The following is a 21,496-nucleotide window of genomic DNA, read 5'->3' as shown; positions in this document are numbered from 1 at the left end:
TTTTTCTCATTTTATGGCATTTCTTTTAACTGCAATTTTTACCCAAAAAATCTTGATATATTATATATTTTGCTGAAAGTGTTATGGCCAAAAAACTATACTGAAAAAATATCGCAATCACTTTTCCAAACATTCTGTATTTTGCTACCAACTCATAAAATTTGAAGACAAAATTCAAAATTAACCTGTCCTTTTTATGCCTACACTGCCTACAATACGATTTTAATCAAGGTTTTTGCTTTCTCTATAAATGAAATATATATATTTTTTAAAAGTTGCTGGCCTTGGGTCTTCGAAAAGGAGGCCATTTGTAACATTCTTCACAATAACGATTTTCTTTCCCTTTATACGGGGCTGACGGGTGAGTAAGGGGAAATGTTTTATTGATCAACCCCCCTCTTCCGCCCACCGCCTTTCCCCCAGCCCCCGCGCGCACCTTCGGCGTTTCTCTTCTCGCAGAGAGTCACGTGTTCGGTCCGGGGGTATAACTCAAGCTAGACAGTAGACAGTGGGCTATATTTTTACCCCGAACTGTGTTTTGTGTTTTTAATTAATAAAAAGAAAAACTGCCAGTACGGGAATAATTTATATCGTTGCAGAGCGGGTTTCTTTTGATATTTGAGATTTTTTAAAAACATCCTTGAATATTATACGAGTTCTGCCGCACTATTGGCCCCGATCAATATGTAGAGTAAACAAAAATCTTATAATACCATTTTTATAATCAAGGAAACCCCCAATTATGCAAGATCAAGATGTTAAGAAAGTTTCTTTACCCTGGTTCTTTAGTCGCGGCTCTGGGAGCCATCCCACGTTTTTAGCATGGTATTTTGAAGTTAGTCAATTCTGACGATCACGTCACACGTCACTCAGTGAACGTATTCTCGTGCTGCTTTGCAAAAATATACCGAGATTAAGCATTCACTTCGCTGTGGTCCGTTCGTGCTAAATCAAAAACGTGACCATAGTGGCGTTTATCAAACTTGCATCATATGCTATTATTATATATCAAATCTATGTACCAAATGAAACATTGATACTACTAAATATACAGGGAGCATCAGTTGTAATGTAGTAGGACATTAACTAACAACAGTACTTTTAAAACAAAAAAAAATGTTTGAAAATTGTGCGAGGGTGTCAAACCTTCAAAATAATTATCGATTTTGCTATTTTTATATCAGTCTGATCAACTATATCAACAAACTAAGCAAAAATTACTGTAAATTTATAAAATTATCAATTATTTTTAAACTTTACATTAGCGAAAATGTGGTACCATCTAAGCTTTTTAAGAAAGAGTTTATGGTCCGCCACTGGCTTTTTATATCGTTTCAAAATCACTACCCCATATTATACGAAATTTAATATAACTTTTACAAATCAACTATATGTATCGCAAACAAAGCTATTATAATAAATTTATTTATTTTTTTTCTCTAAACATTCCGCATTAAGAATTTTGTCTTTATTTTTAGGAGATTTGCACTTCTGCAAAATTTTGCGTAATCCTATTCTACTATAACAAAGGCATTGATATAAAAGTATCTCGCGCTCTCTGTACAAAAATTCTTCCTTATAATGAAGAGTGAAAACTTCATTTGAATACTATCTGACCAGCAAACCGAATTGCTTAATTATTTCTTTTTCCCGTGTCAAATTAATTAATTATTTATAGCAGAGCTTGTGTGTTTAAAAAGAGTAAGAAGGTGGAGCCTCGGTTTTCGTAAACAAATGAACGTGCCATAGAAAATAGTTGGGAAACAAAGATGGCCGCTGCTTACGGAATATTTCACAGGCATAATACGGACACCGAAGTAAAAACGTTTTTTTCGTTTATGATGATAAAAAAAGTACGTTCATGCTATTTCACAGGTTTGGTAACCTTTGAAGGAGTTCCTTTACATTCGCCAATAGCCAATTTTTCAAAAAGCTTTTATTGAAGTACCCATTACCCAAAAAATCCACAGTATTGTAGTTGCACGAGCAAGTTCTGGCACAGAGCAGCAGGTTTAATTTGTGAAAAAAAAAGTGAAAGAATCTCAGGTACTAAGTTATTAATAGTATGGTTTTAGACAAGACGTATTATATGTAATATTAATTATACAATCTTTGAATATTCACAACATTAAAGAATTGTATGTGATTTGTCAAAATTGTTAAAAATCACTCACTACGCCGATGATACTAATGTTCCAATTGTAAATAAGGACACCGCACACCTCAAAAACGAGACTGACAGATTCATGACGGGACCGGATAATTGGTTTACTAAGAACAAATTAGTTATTAATAAATCTAGGACTGCTGAAACAATGTTTAGAATAAATCAATCAAGAATAGAACCACTGCAAACGTTAAATTTAAACAACTGCGATATTGTTTTAAGCATTTGCACAGTGTTTTTGGGTATAATTTTCGATAGCACCTTATCATGAGAAAATCATGAACATAAATTAAATAAAGTAATATATAGTTTTAGTATAAGATATAGTCTTATTATGTGGCAAAAGAGAGCCCTGCGGACTATACCGCAGTTAAATTTTCAAGAGGCATGTAGGGGAAAAATAAAAAAAAACAAAATTTTAACCTTAGCTGCAATCTTCATACAAGAGAGTATACTGTTCGTCCTTAAAAATAGAAAACAGTGTGTCTCAGAAAGCTTATAGTGCAATAACCATGAATTGCACATGTCCCAGCCTCAGACTGACTATGACTGAGAAGCGTGCATATTATCAGTGTGTATTAACACAATTAGTTTACTGGTACAAACTAGAATCATATAGTGTAGAAGAATACCAACAACCATTGTAAATGTAATTATGCTTTGAAATAAATATGATTTATAATAATAATAATAATAATTATTATTATTATTATTATTGTTATTATAATTATTGTTATTATTATTATTATTATTATTATTATTATTATTATACTCTTGCTCGCTGAAAGCTTAATATTTTGACCTTACCATCACAATTTATTTACTATACAGTCACTCTCATACATGAGCTAAAGAACGATATGCCTAAGCACTGTGATCGCCACAATCACTACACCAGGAGATCTGAATTAATTGTCCAGGGCCATTCTAGGCTGCGCACATCCGAGTTAAATAAATTGTACATTAATTACTACAATGTTCTACCAACCGTTGTCAAGGATCTGCCATTCACTAAATTTTGTAATATAATAAAACAATTTCTATTGGAGAACGCATTCTATACTGCAGATGAGTACATCCGTGTTGCGTCACGAGTGTCTCCATAATACTAATTGGGAATTTATTTATTTATTTATTTACTTTTTTTTTTACCTAATTTTTGTTTCAATGTTTGGTGTTTGTCTATCTGATAATTATGTTGCTCTCTATGAATGTTATTAGAATGTGTTTGATATTGTGACTTGCCATTTGTTGTTCTTGTAATGTATTTAATGGCCAATAAAGTCTAAAGTCTAAAGTCTATTATTATTATTATTATTATTATTATTATTATTATTATATACTTGAAATTACTGCAAATGTGAGCTTCATTACATTTTTTGTAAAACAATCAACAATATAATTGTCAATTAAATTTAAATTAAAGTACCCTTTGACTACTTTATATCTTCTCCTTCTCCTTCTTCAATTGCTATATTTTTTGTAGGCTGTTAGCCTGCTTTTTAATAATAATGAATAATGTTCACTATTTTATTAATTCAGCTGCAATCTAAATCTATATCTATGTTCATCTAAAAAAAATAATTCATTTATAGAAATTTGTTTAACATAAGCTTGAAAAACATCTTAATTGGATCTCCACGTAATCACCTCACATTTATTCTACGTATAAACAATTTTATAATGCTAAATAAATAATTGCATAAACTGAACGAATAGCGTAAATTAAACCCGGTCATAAATTAACCGATGTAAATAAAGAAGGTAAAAGTGGTCGCTAATGGGAAAATGCGGGATTTAAGTAGTCGTGTATAACCGATACAAAAAGCCAGCTATGTAGGTTAGAAAGATAATTTGAGAAAATAGAAAATTATTTTTTGTTTGGTTAAGTTTTAGTTTGTTAATTGTACAGTAATGAAATCCTCTTTAATTTAGTAGAAAGGGATTTGTATGTGTGTACTACACCACCACTACACTAACCACCAATGTGAATTAAACTTTTTTATTCCATTTGCTTCTGAATATTTGGTCAATTAATTATTAGGTAATCCTGTATTTTATGACAGATTTGGATCTTACACCAGACTCGAAGTAGCTTTTATTAACATCGCCGTATACCTATCTCCTATAGTTTTTCTTTACGAAATTCGTACCTTTGTTCTAAAAATCCAAAAAACAGTTCCACTATAATAGCTTTGCCAAGCACGTAACATTTTAAATATTCTAAAGGGCTAAAGGACATAACCAAAAATTCATAAAAAAAATTAAAAAAAAAATATTCTCTTATGTGATCAGCAATATTACAATTAGGGCTAAAGACACTACAGAATTAGACACTAAGAACAGCCTACCGTGGATATCATACGATCGTGGTGCAGATTAAACGGAATACATTTAAATACAAGAAAATCAAACGCACTACAATTTGGAATAAAATGCCGGCCTATGGATCACAGTATCTTAATAAAAACAGAAAATAAATCGTTACAGAATAATGACCGGACAACATTTTTAGGACTGTATGTTGATCAAAAACTTTTATGGACTGATCATTTTGATTTTTTATCGAAACAGTGTTTCTGTTGAAATATTAAAGTTAGCATAAGACGAGTTTGTTTAATCAGCAATGTCCTACGGTTTAATTTTCTGGGGACAAGCATCTGACGCACATCAAGTATTTTATGGTACAAAAAAGAGTGGTTAGAGCCATAGCAATGGTATCAAGCTCACAACCATACAGAAAACTTTTTGGTTCCTTACAAATTTTGACGCTGATGTCTCTTTACGTGTACTGCCTTAATATACACACTAAGAAAAGAACCCGAATTGTTACAGAGGCATAATAAAACTAAATTAAAACTCCAGCAGTTCCTTGTTAAAAAGTACATATATTTTAACGTATATTTGTCCGTTACATCAGTTTGTATTGTACATTACAATGTAATACCTATTTATTTTATATTCTTGACAATCTCATAACGTAGTATATTATTTAACTGTATGCATTACATTGAGCGGAGTTAATAAAATATTAATAAATAATAAAAATAAACAATATAATTATATTAAGTGTTACAATGTATAATTTTTATCACTTAATAAGACAAAAAAAAATGGGACTTCCTTTTTCCGTATTTTAAATAGTTCATAATACCATACCATTTATTTGTATGGTGCATTAGACATTTTTTTCACCAACCTCAGAATAGAATACTAGGACAGCCCAAAATTGTGGGGAAAAAACGACTTTTCACTTAATCAATAGCGCCTAAAAAGTCATAAAACCGACACACCAGTCATCAAATAAAGGCGGCAAAATGAATATAAAGCAATAAAAAGCCCAAACACACTCCTGGGTAGTTAAAGTGATTTTTACGATCTGTAAACTCGGTCATAAATGTCTTGGTAATGTCCCTCGTATTACCGTCGCATGTTTACAACGTTTAACAACATCATCAACAAATATAACGCTTTTCATTGGCAGTAAATCATATTAGGTTTATTTTTTGAGTCAGCTACGTATCGGTATTTGATACTTTAACATTAGGGTATTGATGAAATACTTATTATATGATGAACTCCGCGTTAGTTATTATAAAAAAGCATATTCCTCATCCCTATCATTGTTCTTAACTAAATTTAAGAAATATCTTATGAAAAAACATATTTTTTTAAATTTTGTTTTATTTAGAAACTGCATTTTTTTCGCAATTCTTCCGTTTCCAAATAAAAAAATCCAAAGCAATGCATAAGAAGATAAGAAAATTTCTTAGATAATAAAATCTGGTGGGTTGCTATCACTTCTAAAGGGGTTTCTTATTCTTGCTTTATTTGACATTATTCAGTTAGTTTGGCATCTTCTAGTTTATTAGGGACTCAATAATGCGTAGGATCAATGCATGTATTATATCGCAAGGCAGACATTTTTAACACATACTATAAAAATGTATTTTTGTTTTGCCTTGAGTGTCTTGCTTATTTATTGTGTTTTTATTGGAGTTACATTGTTTAAATAAAATGATTTTAATGAACACATGAATTGATCAATCAATTTCAGAAATGTTAATTATTAATAAATTCATAATTGATGGTACAAAATAAAATTGCAAGTTTTATGAAAAAATAACAGGAAACAAAAAAGCTTCTAATAAACCCGTCTATCAAAATTTATGTGTTCCATGTTATTGCGTAAGTTTTTCTTTGAATTTAGTTAAGGATAATATTAGGGGTAGTCTAAAATAACATGCAGAAATTGTGTCTTTATAATAGTAATATCTCCGTAATATGTTCTTGTTACTATGCTCGTATAAAAATTTTATATCTCGGAAACGGTAGGCCCTATGGGGTCGCCGTTGGTACAGAAATGATCACCGTCGAAAAAAAAAATTTTTTTTTGTCTTTCCGTTCTCCGTTCTCGATTCTCGTATTTTGGTTTTTCCTGAATAACTTTCGAACCGTTGGAGCTACAAAATTAAAATTTGCCTCATTTTTAACCTTCCACGAGGCACATTAGCATATAAGAAATGGCCCTGATCCGACGCCGGTATCCATCTTTTTTTCGTGATTTTCGACTGTTTTTTGAACATTTCTATAAAACACGATAAGTGTCCGAGATTTGAAGCAATCAACTTCATATTTGGCACATAGATGCAGCTTTGCCCCGTGACGGAACCTATTGAAATGGGAGGGCTGGGGGGTCGGGAAATATTTTTAAAAAATTAAAAATCGCGTGTGCAAGGGTCTACGAAAAAGACGATTTTTCTACTACCGACTTCAGACTTGGGAGAGAAGTAGAAGTCCAGACCCGCATTTAGACTCTTTAAATTGGGAGCCATAAAATAACGAGAACTATATTTTTTTAATTTTTAATTTTTTTTTGGTTATTTTGGCTTCCAGAAAAACATCTTTTCCTTCAAAACCATTCATCCGATCGGAAAAATTTTACAACCGTAATAAGTATAAAAATCTAAAAGACCCTGAAAATTCTTCTTTTAGAGGGTATCAAGGGCTACAATTTTTATATTCAAGGTTTTCGTCTATCACATACGCTGTTCGAGGTATTTGAAAAAATCCAAAGGAAAATCACCATTTCTCGCCCTCAATCAAAACGCGATGACGTCATTTACTATTACCACGTACTCCAATTCGGATACCAGGAAGCTAAGGAGATCCAGGTCTATAGCCTCTATTTCGGACATACGAATTATATACAGGGTACCTCGTTTGTGGGCAAAAAATTCTAATAGATCCTAGAAATTTCCGCTTCTGTGGGTGAATTATTGGCGATAAATGAAAAAATTTTAAAGATGTGATAATTTGACATGAACAGTATCGTAAACTGTGACGAGAGAGAGTTTAAAGTTTCGTCTATAATACAGGGGACGCAAGATATTTGAAAATATATAATTTTAATATTTATCGAAGTTTGCCGTAAAATTGAAATTTGACGAGATGTGAAGGACACTTTATACAGGGTGTATTCACAATCAAATTACATTGATTTCGTAAAAAGTTCCATAGTGATGCGCAGGAGCACGATAGAAAAAAGATGCGTCCCTTTAGGACAAGAAACCACAAAGCGGTTTCTTTTGGAAATAAAATGCTGATCCGCGATACATGTCCGGTCCAGTGATGATTTTTTGAAAGCAATCTTGTTGTATCTATTTTCGGTTTTAAGATAAAAAAACATTATTTTTCAGTCATATTTGTAGAGCGATATCTATAATGATTGGCTTTGACCGAACATTTATGTAACTAACTGTCCTTTCTTTTAAGTTTTTCGATTTTATTTTGAAACGCGCTGTATACAAAGTGCAATAGCAATGCCTTAATATTTATTCCCTTCGAAATGCTTTTCGGTTTGCGTGAGATTTGAATACGTAAGAAAATATATGCTGTTCTATTTGAAAATCGAATGTTGCCAAGGTAAATGTGGCAACACTGCCATTTCCAAATTTAGCAAAGAATACAACGTGAATTACTCTGTATACAAAATTACATCTAAACAGATTTAAATATAGATTTACATTTATAAAGTTGCAGTAGAGTATTTAATTAAGATATGTTAATTAAGGTATGATAGATTTTAAAGACAGTTAGTAGCATAGAAAAGGAAAAAATTAATAAAATATTTCTATTAGATGTTATCGAAATGATGATAACGCAGTTGGACAATACACAATTTGAAGAAATTAAATACAAACTGGATGATGATTTCTCGGAAACGAAACCTCCTAGGTAAAATCTAAGTATATAATGTTGTAAAGCGTTAAAAAAATTATAAAAATTTCTTTCTTTCCTAAAAATCAACAGATTTTTAGATATTTATCAGACTAAACGTCGATGGTTTTAAAAAAATACTCTGTATTTCCGAAAAACAAGAAGTAATTTTTAAAAAGCTTTAAAAGTGACAACCTGTTTCCTAATTTAACTGTAGTCAAACTTATTACTTGGAAGCCGGTGTAGATAGAACAATTTTTAGTACATATCACATTATATATATATATATATATATATATATATATATATATATATATATATATATATATATATATATATATATATATATATAGATAGATAGATAGATAGATAGATATAGATATATATAGATAAATTTATATCGAAACTAGTTGCGAGATCCGTTTATCCGATTGCGAGATCCGGTTTATTCGCTTGGTGGAATGTGAAATCCTGCATCCAAACCCTTCTGGGACCCGCTCGACCCCAATCGGCCATTTTATTTTGCCTTTATCGGTCCCTTTCCGAAGTAAATCCTTAACAAGTGCCTCGAACGCTAGAGGGGACTACCAACTTGAAACAATTTCAATTGTTTTAATTTAATTCAATAGTTAATAACCAAACTATTTTTTAATGCGTCAATATAAGATATAATATAATCCGTGGCGATGTAAATTATTAAAGTATAAAATCGTTATTTAAATAATTGCAAAAAAATTGAACAATTGGAAAGAAATCCTTTCTGTTCAATAAAAGAACTCCCGAAATCCAAAATAATAGCCAAAAAAACGGATTTCAAAACAAAATATTGCGTATACACCCTGCATGAAAACCCCGTCACAACTAGCGCCACCTCAACCATAAACTTCGAATTAGTCACATTAAAAGCTAACTGGTGGCCATCTAGTAGTTTGTAGCCGTACCATGGGAGGATCATAAAGATTTTATAGGCAGTTAGGACGCTGTTTATAGCCCGTCCCACAACCGTTGTGGTGTCGAAAACTGCATGCCACGTTGAAAACTTGTTTTGAAATTCTCGGCCGCTGCACCAACGTTATGAATGTATTTGGGGACCGAAATAAGTCAATAATTTTTTTCTCAAAAAAATATTTCCAGATATTGGTAGGCGCTAATTTGAACTCTTAGTTAACAGATGCATAATATATTTCATTTTAAATAAATCACAAAAAATTGCTATAAATACATAAATAAGTTTTTAAGTAACTCGTGACATTCCTTGTGTTTGTTAGATTTAAAAATTGTAATGTTACGTACTAAATTTTAGTGATGTCCCTTTGGCAAATTTAACCAACATTTTTGAGACAAAAAAAGTATGTTACTAACTTTAGAAAATATAGATATATTTATTTATATTACTATTTATGTATGTATTGTTATAATTATATTTGAGCAGTTTATATACACATTGTTTGCCAATGTTGATTTTTTATCAAAACTAAGTAAAAATAACTCAATCTAAATATTGCCTAAAAATGCATGTCGCAAACTCCATAAAACATGCATTTATTTATTATTATTTTATTTAAATTTGAGCAGTTAATTTATTTCCACGTATGAGATTCTTTATTATCTTTTTGATACTAGTTGTTGTTTAGATGTTCCTGGGCACCATCTTAAAATCAATAACTTTAACTATCAACTAACCAAAATTTAAAGTTCGAGCTGTTTTCAAGTATTTCTTCTGAAAAACTAAATTTTTGTGAACTTTAACTTAGTTTCTAGTACTTTAGTCATGAGTTTAGGAGATGTTGGTAGATTTGAAAGGCCACTGGTATCTTGATCATTGTCAGTTGATTAACTTTTTCAGACACGCGTGCCTAAACAAATTTGTGACTAAAGTATCGTATATTAAACTTGTATAATATACTATTAGAACATTTATAACGTTATCAATTTTGGCTCTTATTATTTTTTTAACATCTCGAATTTAGTCCTCTGGAAACTTACCTTTTTAAAATTTAAAAAATAACACCGAAGTTTTGATTTTTCTTGGCAGTTAAATGTTTCACTAGAGAATTAGGAAAATGATGACAGGAAAACGGATTCAGATAGTCATACGGAAATACCCCACTAGATTCAAAAGGGTGATGTCCTATTTAAATAAAAAACGAAACCTTTTTGAACCTCTTAAAACTGAGTCTCAAAAATTCACATTTAAGAGTTTTATGTGGTGGTTTGTCCTATAATAAGGCCAAAATGTTTCAAATTATAACTCAGGATATAGAAAAAACATTCTCACGGTTCAAACAATTCAAAAGCCAGAAGAGAAAATTTTCCATGAATACAACATTGATTAGAAAATGCGTTTCGTAATTTTCTGTAAATTTATTCACGTGCAATTCAATTTTTGTATAGAAAACCGGACACGCATTCCAATTCCATTGAAAATTGTTTCTATTCTCGAAATGAAAGGAGAATAAATCCGTTTCAGATAAATTCCCGCCGCGAGTTACCCATACTTTATCGCCACCTAGCGTTTCTCTCGCGCACTCGCGAAATGCTCGCAATATCATTAGCGTCTCCAGGAATAAATTTTGTCGATTAAGCACTCAAAGTAATAACTTCTATTCGCCGCGAATTGAGGTAAGCGGAATTACCTTATCAGATTGTCGATCGTCGTCGAATTGAATTATACTTTTGGCTAAGTAAATAATCGCTCAGGGAAATGGTATACTTGAGCAGATAATAAAATAAAATTAACTGTTGAATTTCTGATGCCGGAGGAGCGTTAATTAATGTCAGAAATGTAAATAAAACTTTAAATAAATGTATATGAAAATAATATTCGGAAAAATAGCGTCAGGAATTAAAAATTTGTTTTATTCGTATCAACTTCTCTACAGAGTCTATAGAGGAGAACAAATATAGTTTTTCACTATTGGGAAAACATCTTTTCAATACTTATCAGAAAAAGGAAAATTTATAATATACCTGATGGAATATATGAACAGTGGCATCAAAAGTCATAAATATTTAGTTCAGTTCTCAATTATGTTCTGTGATGGGATGGGTTTCGAAGTATAATGCTAATTTATAAGGTGGTAATTGTTTGGCCCTGGTTCAATGTTGGCTTTTTTGCTTTTGACTTTCTGCATTTAATTGTGTAGAAATAGGTAGGTATTTGGTAACAATTTGGTATACGCATTTTTGTTATTTAAAAATACTCGGATATTAAACTGAATTCAATTTTTAGGCGTGCTTCTTTTAAAAATGAATATTTGGTCATTGTTTATTAATTTTTTAAAAAACGACACTCTTGTATCTCTTTGAAAAAATAATGTGCTCAAATATGTTAAGAAATGAATGAAAAAAATCCATCTTAAAATGTCTCTTAATTTCCAGATTTCATATAGTTTCTTGTAAAAATCAAACGCTTAAATATTTATTTCAACTAGAAATTACTCTAGATATGAAATACAATTGTATTAATAATGAAGTAATAGTTTTGTATCTCTTGCGTCCATTGAGTGGAATTTCTCGACTCGAACGGTATTTATACTGAAAAACAGAAGCCACTCACTTCATATATTTTAAGTCGTATAGCAGTAGGTAACGTAGTCTGCACAAAGAAAATTTCCCAAGCCGTTTTATAGAAAAACTATACGTAACGATAATTTTCTCGCATGTTTCCTAGTTGCGACGCCTCATTAAAAAAAAATTACCAACCGTTTACCTAGCGTTAACAAGTCGCGAGTTATTCCGGCGCGTCTATCAACTGTCCCATAAATCGTATAATTCGCATTTCTTGCCATGATAAATAAATACAAAAACCGGCAGTATACGTACTCATTATGCATTACGTTATGGCCGCGGTCTATAATTATCCTATTGCGCTAATAAGTAAATTACACAGATAAAACCCAATTAGTTTTACCCGCATAAATAAAAACGAAACAGAAACAATTGAAGATCGTAAATTAAACCGCAAAATGATTTAATATCCAGTGGCAGATTTTGATTCAATTAATTAAATCGTGATTTATTCAGGAATTGCACGGAATTTCCCTTTTATATAGTTAGTTGTTGCTTTGAAATGTTTTTAACAACAAATCAGCGACACTTGCTTCGATAAATTGCAGTGTCGTGTCGCTCATTTTGCCGGTACTTAAAAAAAAGTAAAATTCGTTGATATTAATTTCCCTTATATTAATATTGATAAATTTGATTCCGCTAACACATTTTTAAAATCACGAGCGTTTTTAACACAATAAAAATTTAAATATTTCGTTTCAATGGTCAACCAATGGTCGTATAAAAAGGATAGTACGCAAAACTTCTTTAGCCACTCGTTTATTAAATACTCGTTCCGCCAATCCAAAGTCGTGACCAAAGTACATTTATCACAGTTGTAACTATAACGGGCATGAAAAATATGTAGAGCTTTTAATAAAATGTCTTTTTCGATTCACACTTGAAATTTTTGGTCCTATTCTTTATTTATGGTCCTTTGGATAGAGTGTAACAAATGTTTTATCATTTCTGTAAACTTTTGCAATATTAAGTGGCCCATATAATCCAGACTAAAGAGAAAAAGCAAGAGAAAAATATTGAGAAATTGATTAAAGAGAAAGCCAGAAGATGTCCTTCCAGTTAAACCCTTTAGATTAGAGGCTTATTGGGTAAGGCGAAAAATATAACCTTATTTTATCAAATACTACATGAAAATGAAAATAGTTTTGGTTAGTTGTCAAAAATGGTTTAGATAAAATAGTACATGATGTTGCAACTTACCCATAGTATGGAATAGTTGGTGTTCATTTTTTTGAAAAATATTTTTTAAACAGATCGTTTGCTTTTTTGCCGAAATACTATTTATTGCCTAAAGCTAGTGTTCTAATGCTAACTAAATGTTTTGTGTTCATTTGTCTCTCTATTCTTTAATTTGATGGTATTTAAAATTGCCGAACTTACCCCTATAGAGAAAAAATGCTAATATAGAGAAACTTGTATATCGCCCATGTCACGAATAATATTTATTATTATTATATATGCCAATTAAACACATTTGTATTGCAAACCATATAGAAAATCCTACTGCGCACTTTAACTTAGTGTTTCACGCGACATTAGAAAACAAATGCCAAGGAAGGGTTTGAAAATTATTACCCATAATCACGAAGGACATTTAAATTATTAGCCAAAAGATTTTACTGGTTTCTATATGCGGAGAGTATGTATATATAACATACATATCATAATATGTTTACGTTTTATTGCCTCTATACTTAACTATCGTGATTTTAATTTATTTTTTACCTAATATCCACGATTTTTTTAGTTAATAAGAACTTATTTTGACCAGAGAAAAACAAGTTCACTCTATAGAGAAATACCTAGGTTAATAATTGTTGTATGAGAGTTTAACCTGTACCCTGTATCCGATACTTTTATTCATTTTTGTCTCTGCTCCTCTCGTTTTTATATCTACCAGTTACTTAACTATCATGTTTGTAATTCAATCTAAATTTTATCAATTCGTCTAAAAACAACTTAAAAATTATATCAAAAATTTAAACCGATTACAATTTCCCCACCGGCAACAGAATAAAGAGCAAAACGATAACATCCAAAGGCGAGCGTGTTATTCAGGAGTCATAAAACTTAAGTTAACTTTTACGATTTGGTTTACGAGCTCCAATCTCGTTAGGATTATGGTCTAGTCAACCTTAAAGAGGGTGTTACGTTTAGTATATGATCTCAAAATGACCAATCCGGGTTTGCAAATTATTTATGTTCACAAATAAGCATAGGTAAAAACTTATTTCTGGATTCGAAGAACTTAGTTCGTTCTAATAGGTAATTATTATTTGAAAACAAAATTTTCGATGCGCATGGATTTCGATTAATTTCTATAGATTTAGAATTTACTAAAAAAAGGTTATTGATTTTTAAAGTCTGTTGCGTGTTAGATTCTCAATCGCATGGAACCTAATTAACAGAACAAAAACAAATAATTTTGATAAACCCAGCAATAAATATTATTGCTTGGTGTTTTGTAAGTTCCGAAAATGAGATGGTGTTTTAAATGATCCCCATCTACTTGACAAAGATTCGTTACTTAATGTGAACGTGCTTCTAGAAAATTTAAAAAATAGAAGAAACTTAATAAAAACTTTTATCTTCAGTTAAATTCAGCGGAACGGGGTTATGCTAACAGCTAATTTAAACTACTGGTGAATGCGCCGGGAGGTCCGAATATACTTATAGGCCATTTAATTTCCGTCAATTTTGTTATCAATCGTTTTGCGGTAAGTTCCACAACAGACACAATTTTCCAAAAATTTCTATCTAAAATTTTGCAAAACTGCAGCAAAGAATTCATATTTCAAAAATTAATCATTAACAACTTTTTTAATGATAATTTAAAGGCAAAAATTTAGATTTATAAACTTTGGGGTTTTGGTAATGAAACATAAAAAATCTAAGTGCAAGCTATACCTATATAACAATTAGTACCATCACTATATTTTAATTAGGGAACTGCGGCATGATATTATTTATTTCGAGTTGGTAATATCAGGTTAAATAATTTATTTCCAATCTCGGCAAAAAAAAGTAAATTACTCGCTGCTAATAATTAAACACTAATTTCTTTGTTTTTTTTAATATTAATATATTACATTATTTTATATGCAAGTGTAGTGATTGTAAACGCCATTTTTGACAACCAAAAAAGAAAAGTTAGTCCCAATATAGAGCTTCAGAAACTGGCATTTCTTATGGATCGTTTAAAATTCAAACATCTCACACTGTACATTGAAAATAATGGTGTATTTTATTTACGAAGGAATAGGTTAAAAGGATCAGTGAAAATCGTAGTAAGTTTTTAAAAAAATTGATTTAATTTACTTACACGGCAACAATTCATAAATTTGCTTTCAAAAACTCTAAACCATATGTTTTTAATTTCTTAATTTTATTTATTTATATTCTTTTCTTCTATTTCTTATACCTTTTTATTTATACGGAATTTTCTGGTGTGTAACAAAAATAATGTAATAAACTAAATAAAAATTATTTTTCTGGGTGTTCAGTATTAAATTACTGAAAAAATGACAACGATCTTATCAAAGTGAGAGGAAAACTCACCTTAATAAATTAACGTCTCGGGCCGCCCCCTTCCATTATCACCCTCCGTCCCACCCCCGCGGGGGTCCCTCCACTAATTTTGATCCACCTGCCCCGCTGCCGCCGCAGCGGCGGCTGCTGCCGCCTTTTGCGCTTGCGCCTGCTTTTCCTGTTCATTTAATTCTTTTATGGCCTGCAAGCAATATATTTTTTTGCTAAAGATAATTTTGATTGCAAAAATATGTGAATGAATAACGTAATGTAAATAACATATACAATATTTATGAAAATCATGTTATCGCATAAAGCCTTTTTTTTCAACTTTTTAGAACCGTAAGAGCTCTTTTGAATTTCCAAAAAATTACGAAATATTTTCGAACTGAACGAATTTTCAATAAATCAGATATTTGATTTCAAAATGACAGATCATATGAACAATTCAACATCTTCCAAATATTCGACTATTTAAAAAAAAGGGAATAATGTAAAATAACTAACCTGTATTTCCTTTTTAAGTTTCATCCGCCTATTTTGAAACCATATTTTAATCTGTCGTTCCGTGAGGCAGAGCGCATGCGCCATTTCGATTCTTCGCCGCCTCGTCAGGTAATGGTTCGTGTGGAACTCCTTTTCTAATTCCAAAGTTTGGTACCGGGTATACGTTTGACGGCCCCGCCTCCTGAGGCCATTGGCACCTGAAATAAGAGAAGGTTAATGATTCAATGCCATTGAAAAACGTGCCACCAAACGCCGGAAGAAATGGCATTAATTTTTGTAATGCTAATATAACCAGCGGATGTCATTCATATTTAGAGCCTATTATCTTATAATATCTATTATAAACGAACATTTTTTTTATACATTTGGTACAGATAATTCAAATGAACATATTTTCAATTTTTTATTAAAGATTTTTTTTATTGTTTACATTATATATTTTATCTGTTGTATTATTTTATTTTTTGTTTAAAATTTCATTTTTTTCATTTTTTGATGTTTTATTATTACTGCTATTTTTATTATTATCCTATTATTATTATCAACTTAAATATAATTCTACACTATTATTAATCTATTATTTCGATGTGTTGCAGATTTAAAATATTGCCAATTTTCATTAGGTAATTATTAAACAAATTAAATTACTATTTAAAAAAGAATAAAGAATGCTTTAATAAAAAAAATCCACATGGCCATTATTATAGATTATATAAAGATTTTTTTTATAAAGTCATTAAGAAAATAAATAAAAGTCTTGCAACACATTTCCGATTTGAATGAAAATTGCACAGGAAAATATGTTTTTCATTTAAAAATATGTTACAAATATAATCCGTTACTATACTTTCGGCACTATTAAATGCCATTGCTATTTCTGGCAGTTTTATTGCATTAACTTGAGGGTTAATGTATTTTCTTAACTTTTTGGCGAATGCGCCGGGATTCACATTTATCTTGTAATTAAAAAAGTTACAAACAGAATTTAATTTTAAAATCAGCAACATACAAAAAGCCGACAAAAAGTCTGGAACACAAGTTTGCTAAAATGCAATATATATTTTTAATTTAATTGTAATTAATAAGCCTGTCTTTGAAGTGCAAAGGTATTTTTATTTTGATATTTCTAAAATTCTTTGGAATTGAGAAACATGTAGATACAGATGGTTAAATACACATTAATTATTGAATTAGCACGATTAATTAAGACAAAATTAAATTAAATTAAAGTTAGTTAGTTCCCTTTTGTTAGTTAGAAGAAGGGACAGTTAAAAGTACAGGGTGGATGTGGCCAAACTTTATTATATGATCTTTTGATTGATTTTGAACCAGAAAGGTTATATTTTTATTTGTATCTACATGTCCTGAAAACCAGATCAAATTGGAAAAAAAACATCTTTTTTTAGTATCGCGCTTCTATTTTCTAAATAAAAAATAGCAACCATATTTAAACATTACCATTAGATAAGACCAAGAAACAAAATGCTTTTTGCGTGTTATCAGAATATCATTGAACAAGTTTATGAAAATCTCTGTGGAGATTAAGATATTTTTTATGAGAGAACTAAAGAACCAGCGAAACAAGTTTCAAAGCAAAACATTTTTTTTGAAATGACTTGAAAAACCACCTATTGAACATTGCTCACGCCCATAGAAAAACCCACATTTTATTTTCTTCAATAAATAAAATGGCAAATGAAACTTTACAATTAAGATAACATAATAAAGTTGAAATCGCTAATATCGGTTAAATTCATTTTGGAAAGTGAAAGAAATACGATTTCGGCGTTACCTTAAATCTGGAATCAATATGACATTTTTGAAAGTCATTTTGCACTTTCAAAGCTCGGTATCCTTTTAACAGCTAACTAACTATAGTAAGTTATGAAACACCCTATATATCATTTACATTATGATGGCCCGTTATATTAAGAAATGTTGGTCAGCACGGGACGAAAGACTCAAAGGACGGATCGCCATCAGGCTACCAAACTCTTGCCGAATTGAGAACGGTTTTCTCCGAGCAGTAATATAATTATACGTTTGGTCCAGTCCATTGCTCGTATTTCGTCGCGCCTCAGTTTTATCTCATTGGTTTTTTCGCATTGTACTTGAGCTTCTAAATTATACCCCCTTAACCATATACGTGTCAAAGATTAAGTGGGTGTTCCTTGGTGCGTATGAAAATAATAATTAAGCCGATCGAATCGTTTTTTAAACGGTTTTCGTTTTCGTTTGTTTTCGTTAACAAATCGATATCGGGGATTCTTGTTAATTGTTATCTTATTGTGTGGTCTCTCGCTTGGCGCGATTGCCGGCTCTTCGATTATAAACCGCAAGAAGAAGAAGAAAAAACAAAAGATATAGTTTATGGTACCTTTTCCTGTCGTAATTTATCTCGCGCACAGTTCGCGGGAGAGTTTTATCTGATATCGTCCCGCGTTATCGGTAAAAGGAGTCTAATATTAAAATTCGTTGTTTATTGATGTCATAAAGTGGATACCGATTTTTTTTTACGCGATTATTCCGAACGTCCATTTTGAAAATAACCATTATCATGATAAATTAATAGGAATTTTGTTTTCCAAGGTTCTGAACTCAAATAAAATATAATTTGAGATAAAATTGTTTTTCTCTAATTATTAAATATGTGTTTAAATTTGAAGGGAAAAAATATATACAAATATTATAATTAATTGCAGTAATTTTTCAACATTGCATTGTAGATTTTAGTGAATACGCTTAATTTCCGCTGACAATAGTCGGTAAAATAAAACACGTTTGTAATGAAAATAATCTTTGGCGATTAACTAAATTATTACAAAGAAATCAAAAGTATAAATTTTACAATATGACAATTGCGTGTTGTGTTATTACACTATATATATATATATATATATATATATATATATATATATATATATATATATATATATATATATATATATATATATATATATATATATATATATATATATATATATATATATATATATATATATATATATATATATCTTTATTCACCTTTTTAAGAAAAATTTATTACATATGAAAAGTTCTGCATGGTGCAGTAAAAGCTAAAATCAAATAACCCTATATCATTTTTTTTTCTTTTGTACGTCTCAAAGTTCTTACAAGCATTTAAATCTCACTCTTACTTACTAATACTACGAAAGAAATTTGATATCATAGTTTTTTATTTTTAATCATAAATTCTTTGGAAAAAAATCAAACTAGGAGCAGGTATAACAATAACTTTAATACATAAAAAGAAATGATTCCAACTTAAGCAAAAATAGAATATTTTGTTAAAATAAATGTTTAAATACAACATAGTTTAACAGTTTTCAAAGAATGTAAGTCTGCACTTTGTATTATTCGGAATAAACTCAATAAGACCAGATATTGAAAAAAAAGTGGCAATAAGCATCATATATTTATATACATATACATATTTTTGTTATTAAAATAAAGGTTTGTATACAACACAGCGTAACATAGTTAAAAATCACTTTTAATGAATTAAGTTTACACTTTCGGAATAAAGTGTTCATGGAACACCAGTTATTCACCTAGACGTAATTTTTCGCTCAATATAAAAATTATGCTTACCCTATATCATAAAAAGCCACAAAAACTACTGGATTCAAAATTTTCGGGTAACGCTTAAAATCTGACATATCCAACTGCAACCAAACCACAACTGGCCGACAAAATCCTAGATATGGCCGTCGGACAACCTTTTTATTTCGGAATCAAGCCATGATTGGTGTTTGAGTCGGGCTTCCCGCTGATATACTCGGATGGAATTTCTAACCCGACTTGACAGAGATAAAGGTCTTTATATGCCGAGAAGGTCAGGTAGAAAACCGGGTTTACAGACACGGACTAGGTAACACGTAAAAGAGGAAGAAACTGATTTCCAAAAAATAATTGTATTACTAACCAAAAATAACAAGCAAAATTATTGCACACCCCTGGTATTTTTATTGTAAGGGGTGTTTTTTTTTCGATGTATAGAACTTTAAGTTGCAATAAAACAACGATGGATTATTCGATTGACATGAATTTTATTTATCCGAAAGATAATCTTATGGCATTACATTTTAAATATGATTTCTGACATATGACCGCCACGGCTGGCGCGGATGTAGTCCAATCTGGACGTCCATTTTCGATGACTTTTTCCAACATTTGTGGCCGTATATCGCCAATAATACGGCGAATGTTGTCTTCCAAATGGTCAAGCGTTTGTGGCTTATCCGCATAGACCAATCACTTTACATACCCCCACAGAAAGTAGTCTAGCGGTGTTAAATCCCAAGATCTTCGAGGCCAATTCACAGGTCCAAAACGTGAAATTAGGCGGTCACCAAACGTGTCTTTCAATAAATCGATTGTGGCACGAGCTGTGTGACATGTTGCGCCGTCTTGTTGAAACCACATCTCCTGGGCATCATGGTTATTCAATCCAGGAATGAAAGAGTTAGTAATTATAGCTCCATACCGATCACCATTGACTGTAACGTTCTGGCCAACATCGTTTTTGAAGAAGTACGGACCAATGATTCCACCAGCCCATAAAGCGCACTAAACAGTCAGTTTTTCTGGATGTAACGGTGTTTCGACATACACTTGAGGATTAGCTTCGCTCCAAATGCGCCAGTTTTGTTTGTTGACGTAGCCATTCAACCAGAAGTGCGCTTCATCGCTAAACAAAATTCGCTTATGAAAATCCGTAACAACGGCAATCTCGTTTTGGGCCCATTCAACGAATCTACGCCTTACTTGATGATCGCTTGGCTTCAATTCTTGCACGAGTTGGATTTTGTAAGCACGTAAACCAAGATCCTTCCGCAAAATCTTCCATAAAGTGGATGGACACAGATCCAATTCCTGTGCTCGATGGCGGATGGACTCATTCGGGTCTTCCTCAATGCCAAGCTCTACAGCAGCAATAGCTTCTTTTGTACGCACCGTATGGCGAGTTATCAATAAGAGTAAACGTGGTGCGAAAACGTTCCATGGTTAATCGAATTAACTGCTCTGATGGACGATTTTGTCGACGATAAAATGGCCGTAGTGCGCGATACGTATTCCGCACAGAACCATTATTTTAGAAATAAAATTGAACTATTTGCAAGTGTTGTTCAGGCGTGAGTCTATTCATGATGAATTGCCAAACCAAACTGAGAGTAAATCACTTGACAGCTATTAAATCGGTCGCCATCTTGAACAGTAATGCCAACTTAAAGTTCTATACATCGAAAAAAACACCCATTACAAATATCTCATCACAGTTATACGACGAAGGAAGACAGATAAAAAAAGAAACATCAAGTCTGCTGCCACAAACGGATATTAAAATAGCATATTTATTCCCCAAGCAGATAAGTAAAAACTTAATGTGATTTTAATGCCTCTGCGGACATTAGGAGGTTGTAGCACCTGTGCCTTTACAAACTATCGCGATTCCAAAGTGGTGGCTTGCCCGACGAATGAACT

General features: G+C 31.3%; 1 protein-coding gene across 1 annotated transcript in view; it reads right to left on the bottom strand.

Annotated features, from left to right (window-relative positions):
* LOC132700989 (homeotic protein ultrabithorax-like) overlaps nt 1-21,496 on the bottom strand; it is a 278,304-nt gene that overhangs the window by 59,590 nt on the left and 197,218 nt on the right. Inside the window, exons 2-3 of the mRNA XM_060668595.1 lie at nt 15,992-16,188; nt 15,515-15,686 (exon numbers count right to left, since the gene is read on the bottom strand). Coding sequence (XP_060524578.1) covers nt 15,588-15,686; nt 15,992-16,188 — 296 coding nt within the window. The 3' untranslated portion in view covers nt 15,515-15,587. The remainder of the gene's footprint in view (nt 1-15,514; nt 15,687-15,991; nt 16,189-21,496) is intronic.

Source organism: Cylas formicarius, unplaced genomic scaffold (genome assembly GCF_029955315.1).
Source record: "Cylas formicarius isolate icCylForm1 unplaced genomic scaffold, icCylForm1.1 PGA_scaffold_4__25_contigs__length_36172078, whole genome shotgun sequence".
Lineage (NCBI taxonomy): Eukaryota > Metazoa > Arthropoda > Insecta > Coleoptera > Brentidae > Cylas > Cylas formicarius.
The sequence above is the reverse complement of the archived record's forward strand: the minus strand, read 5'-3'. Positions and strand labels throughout refer to the sequence as shown.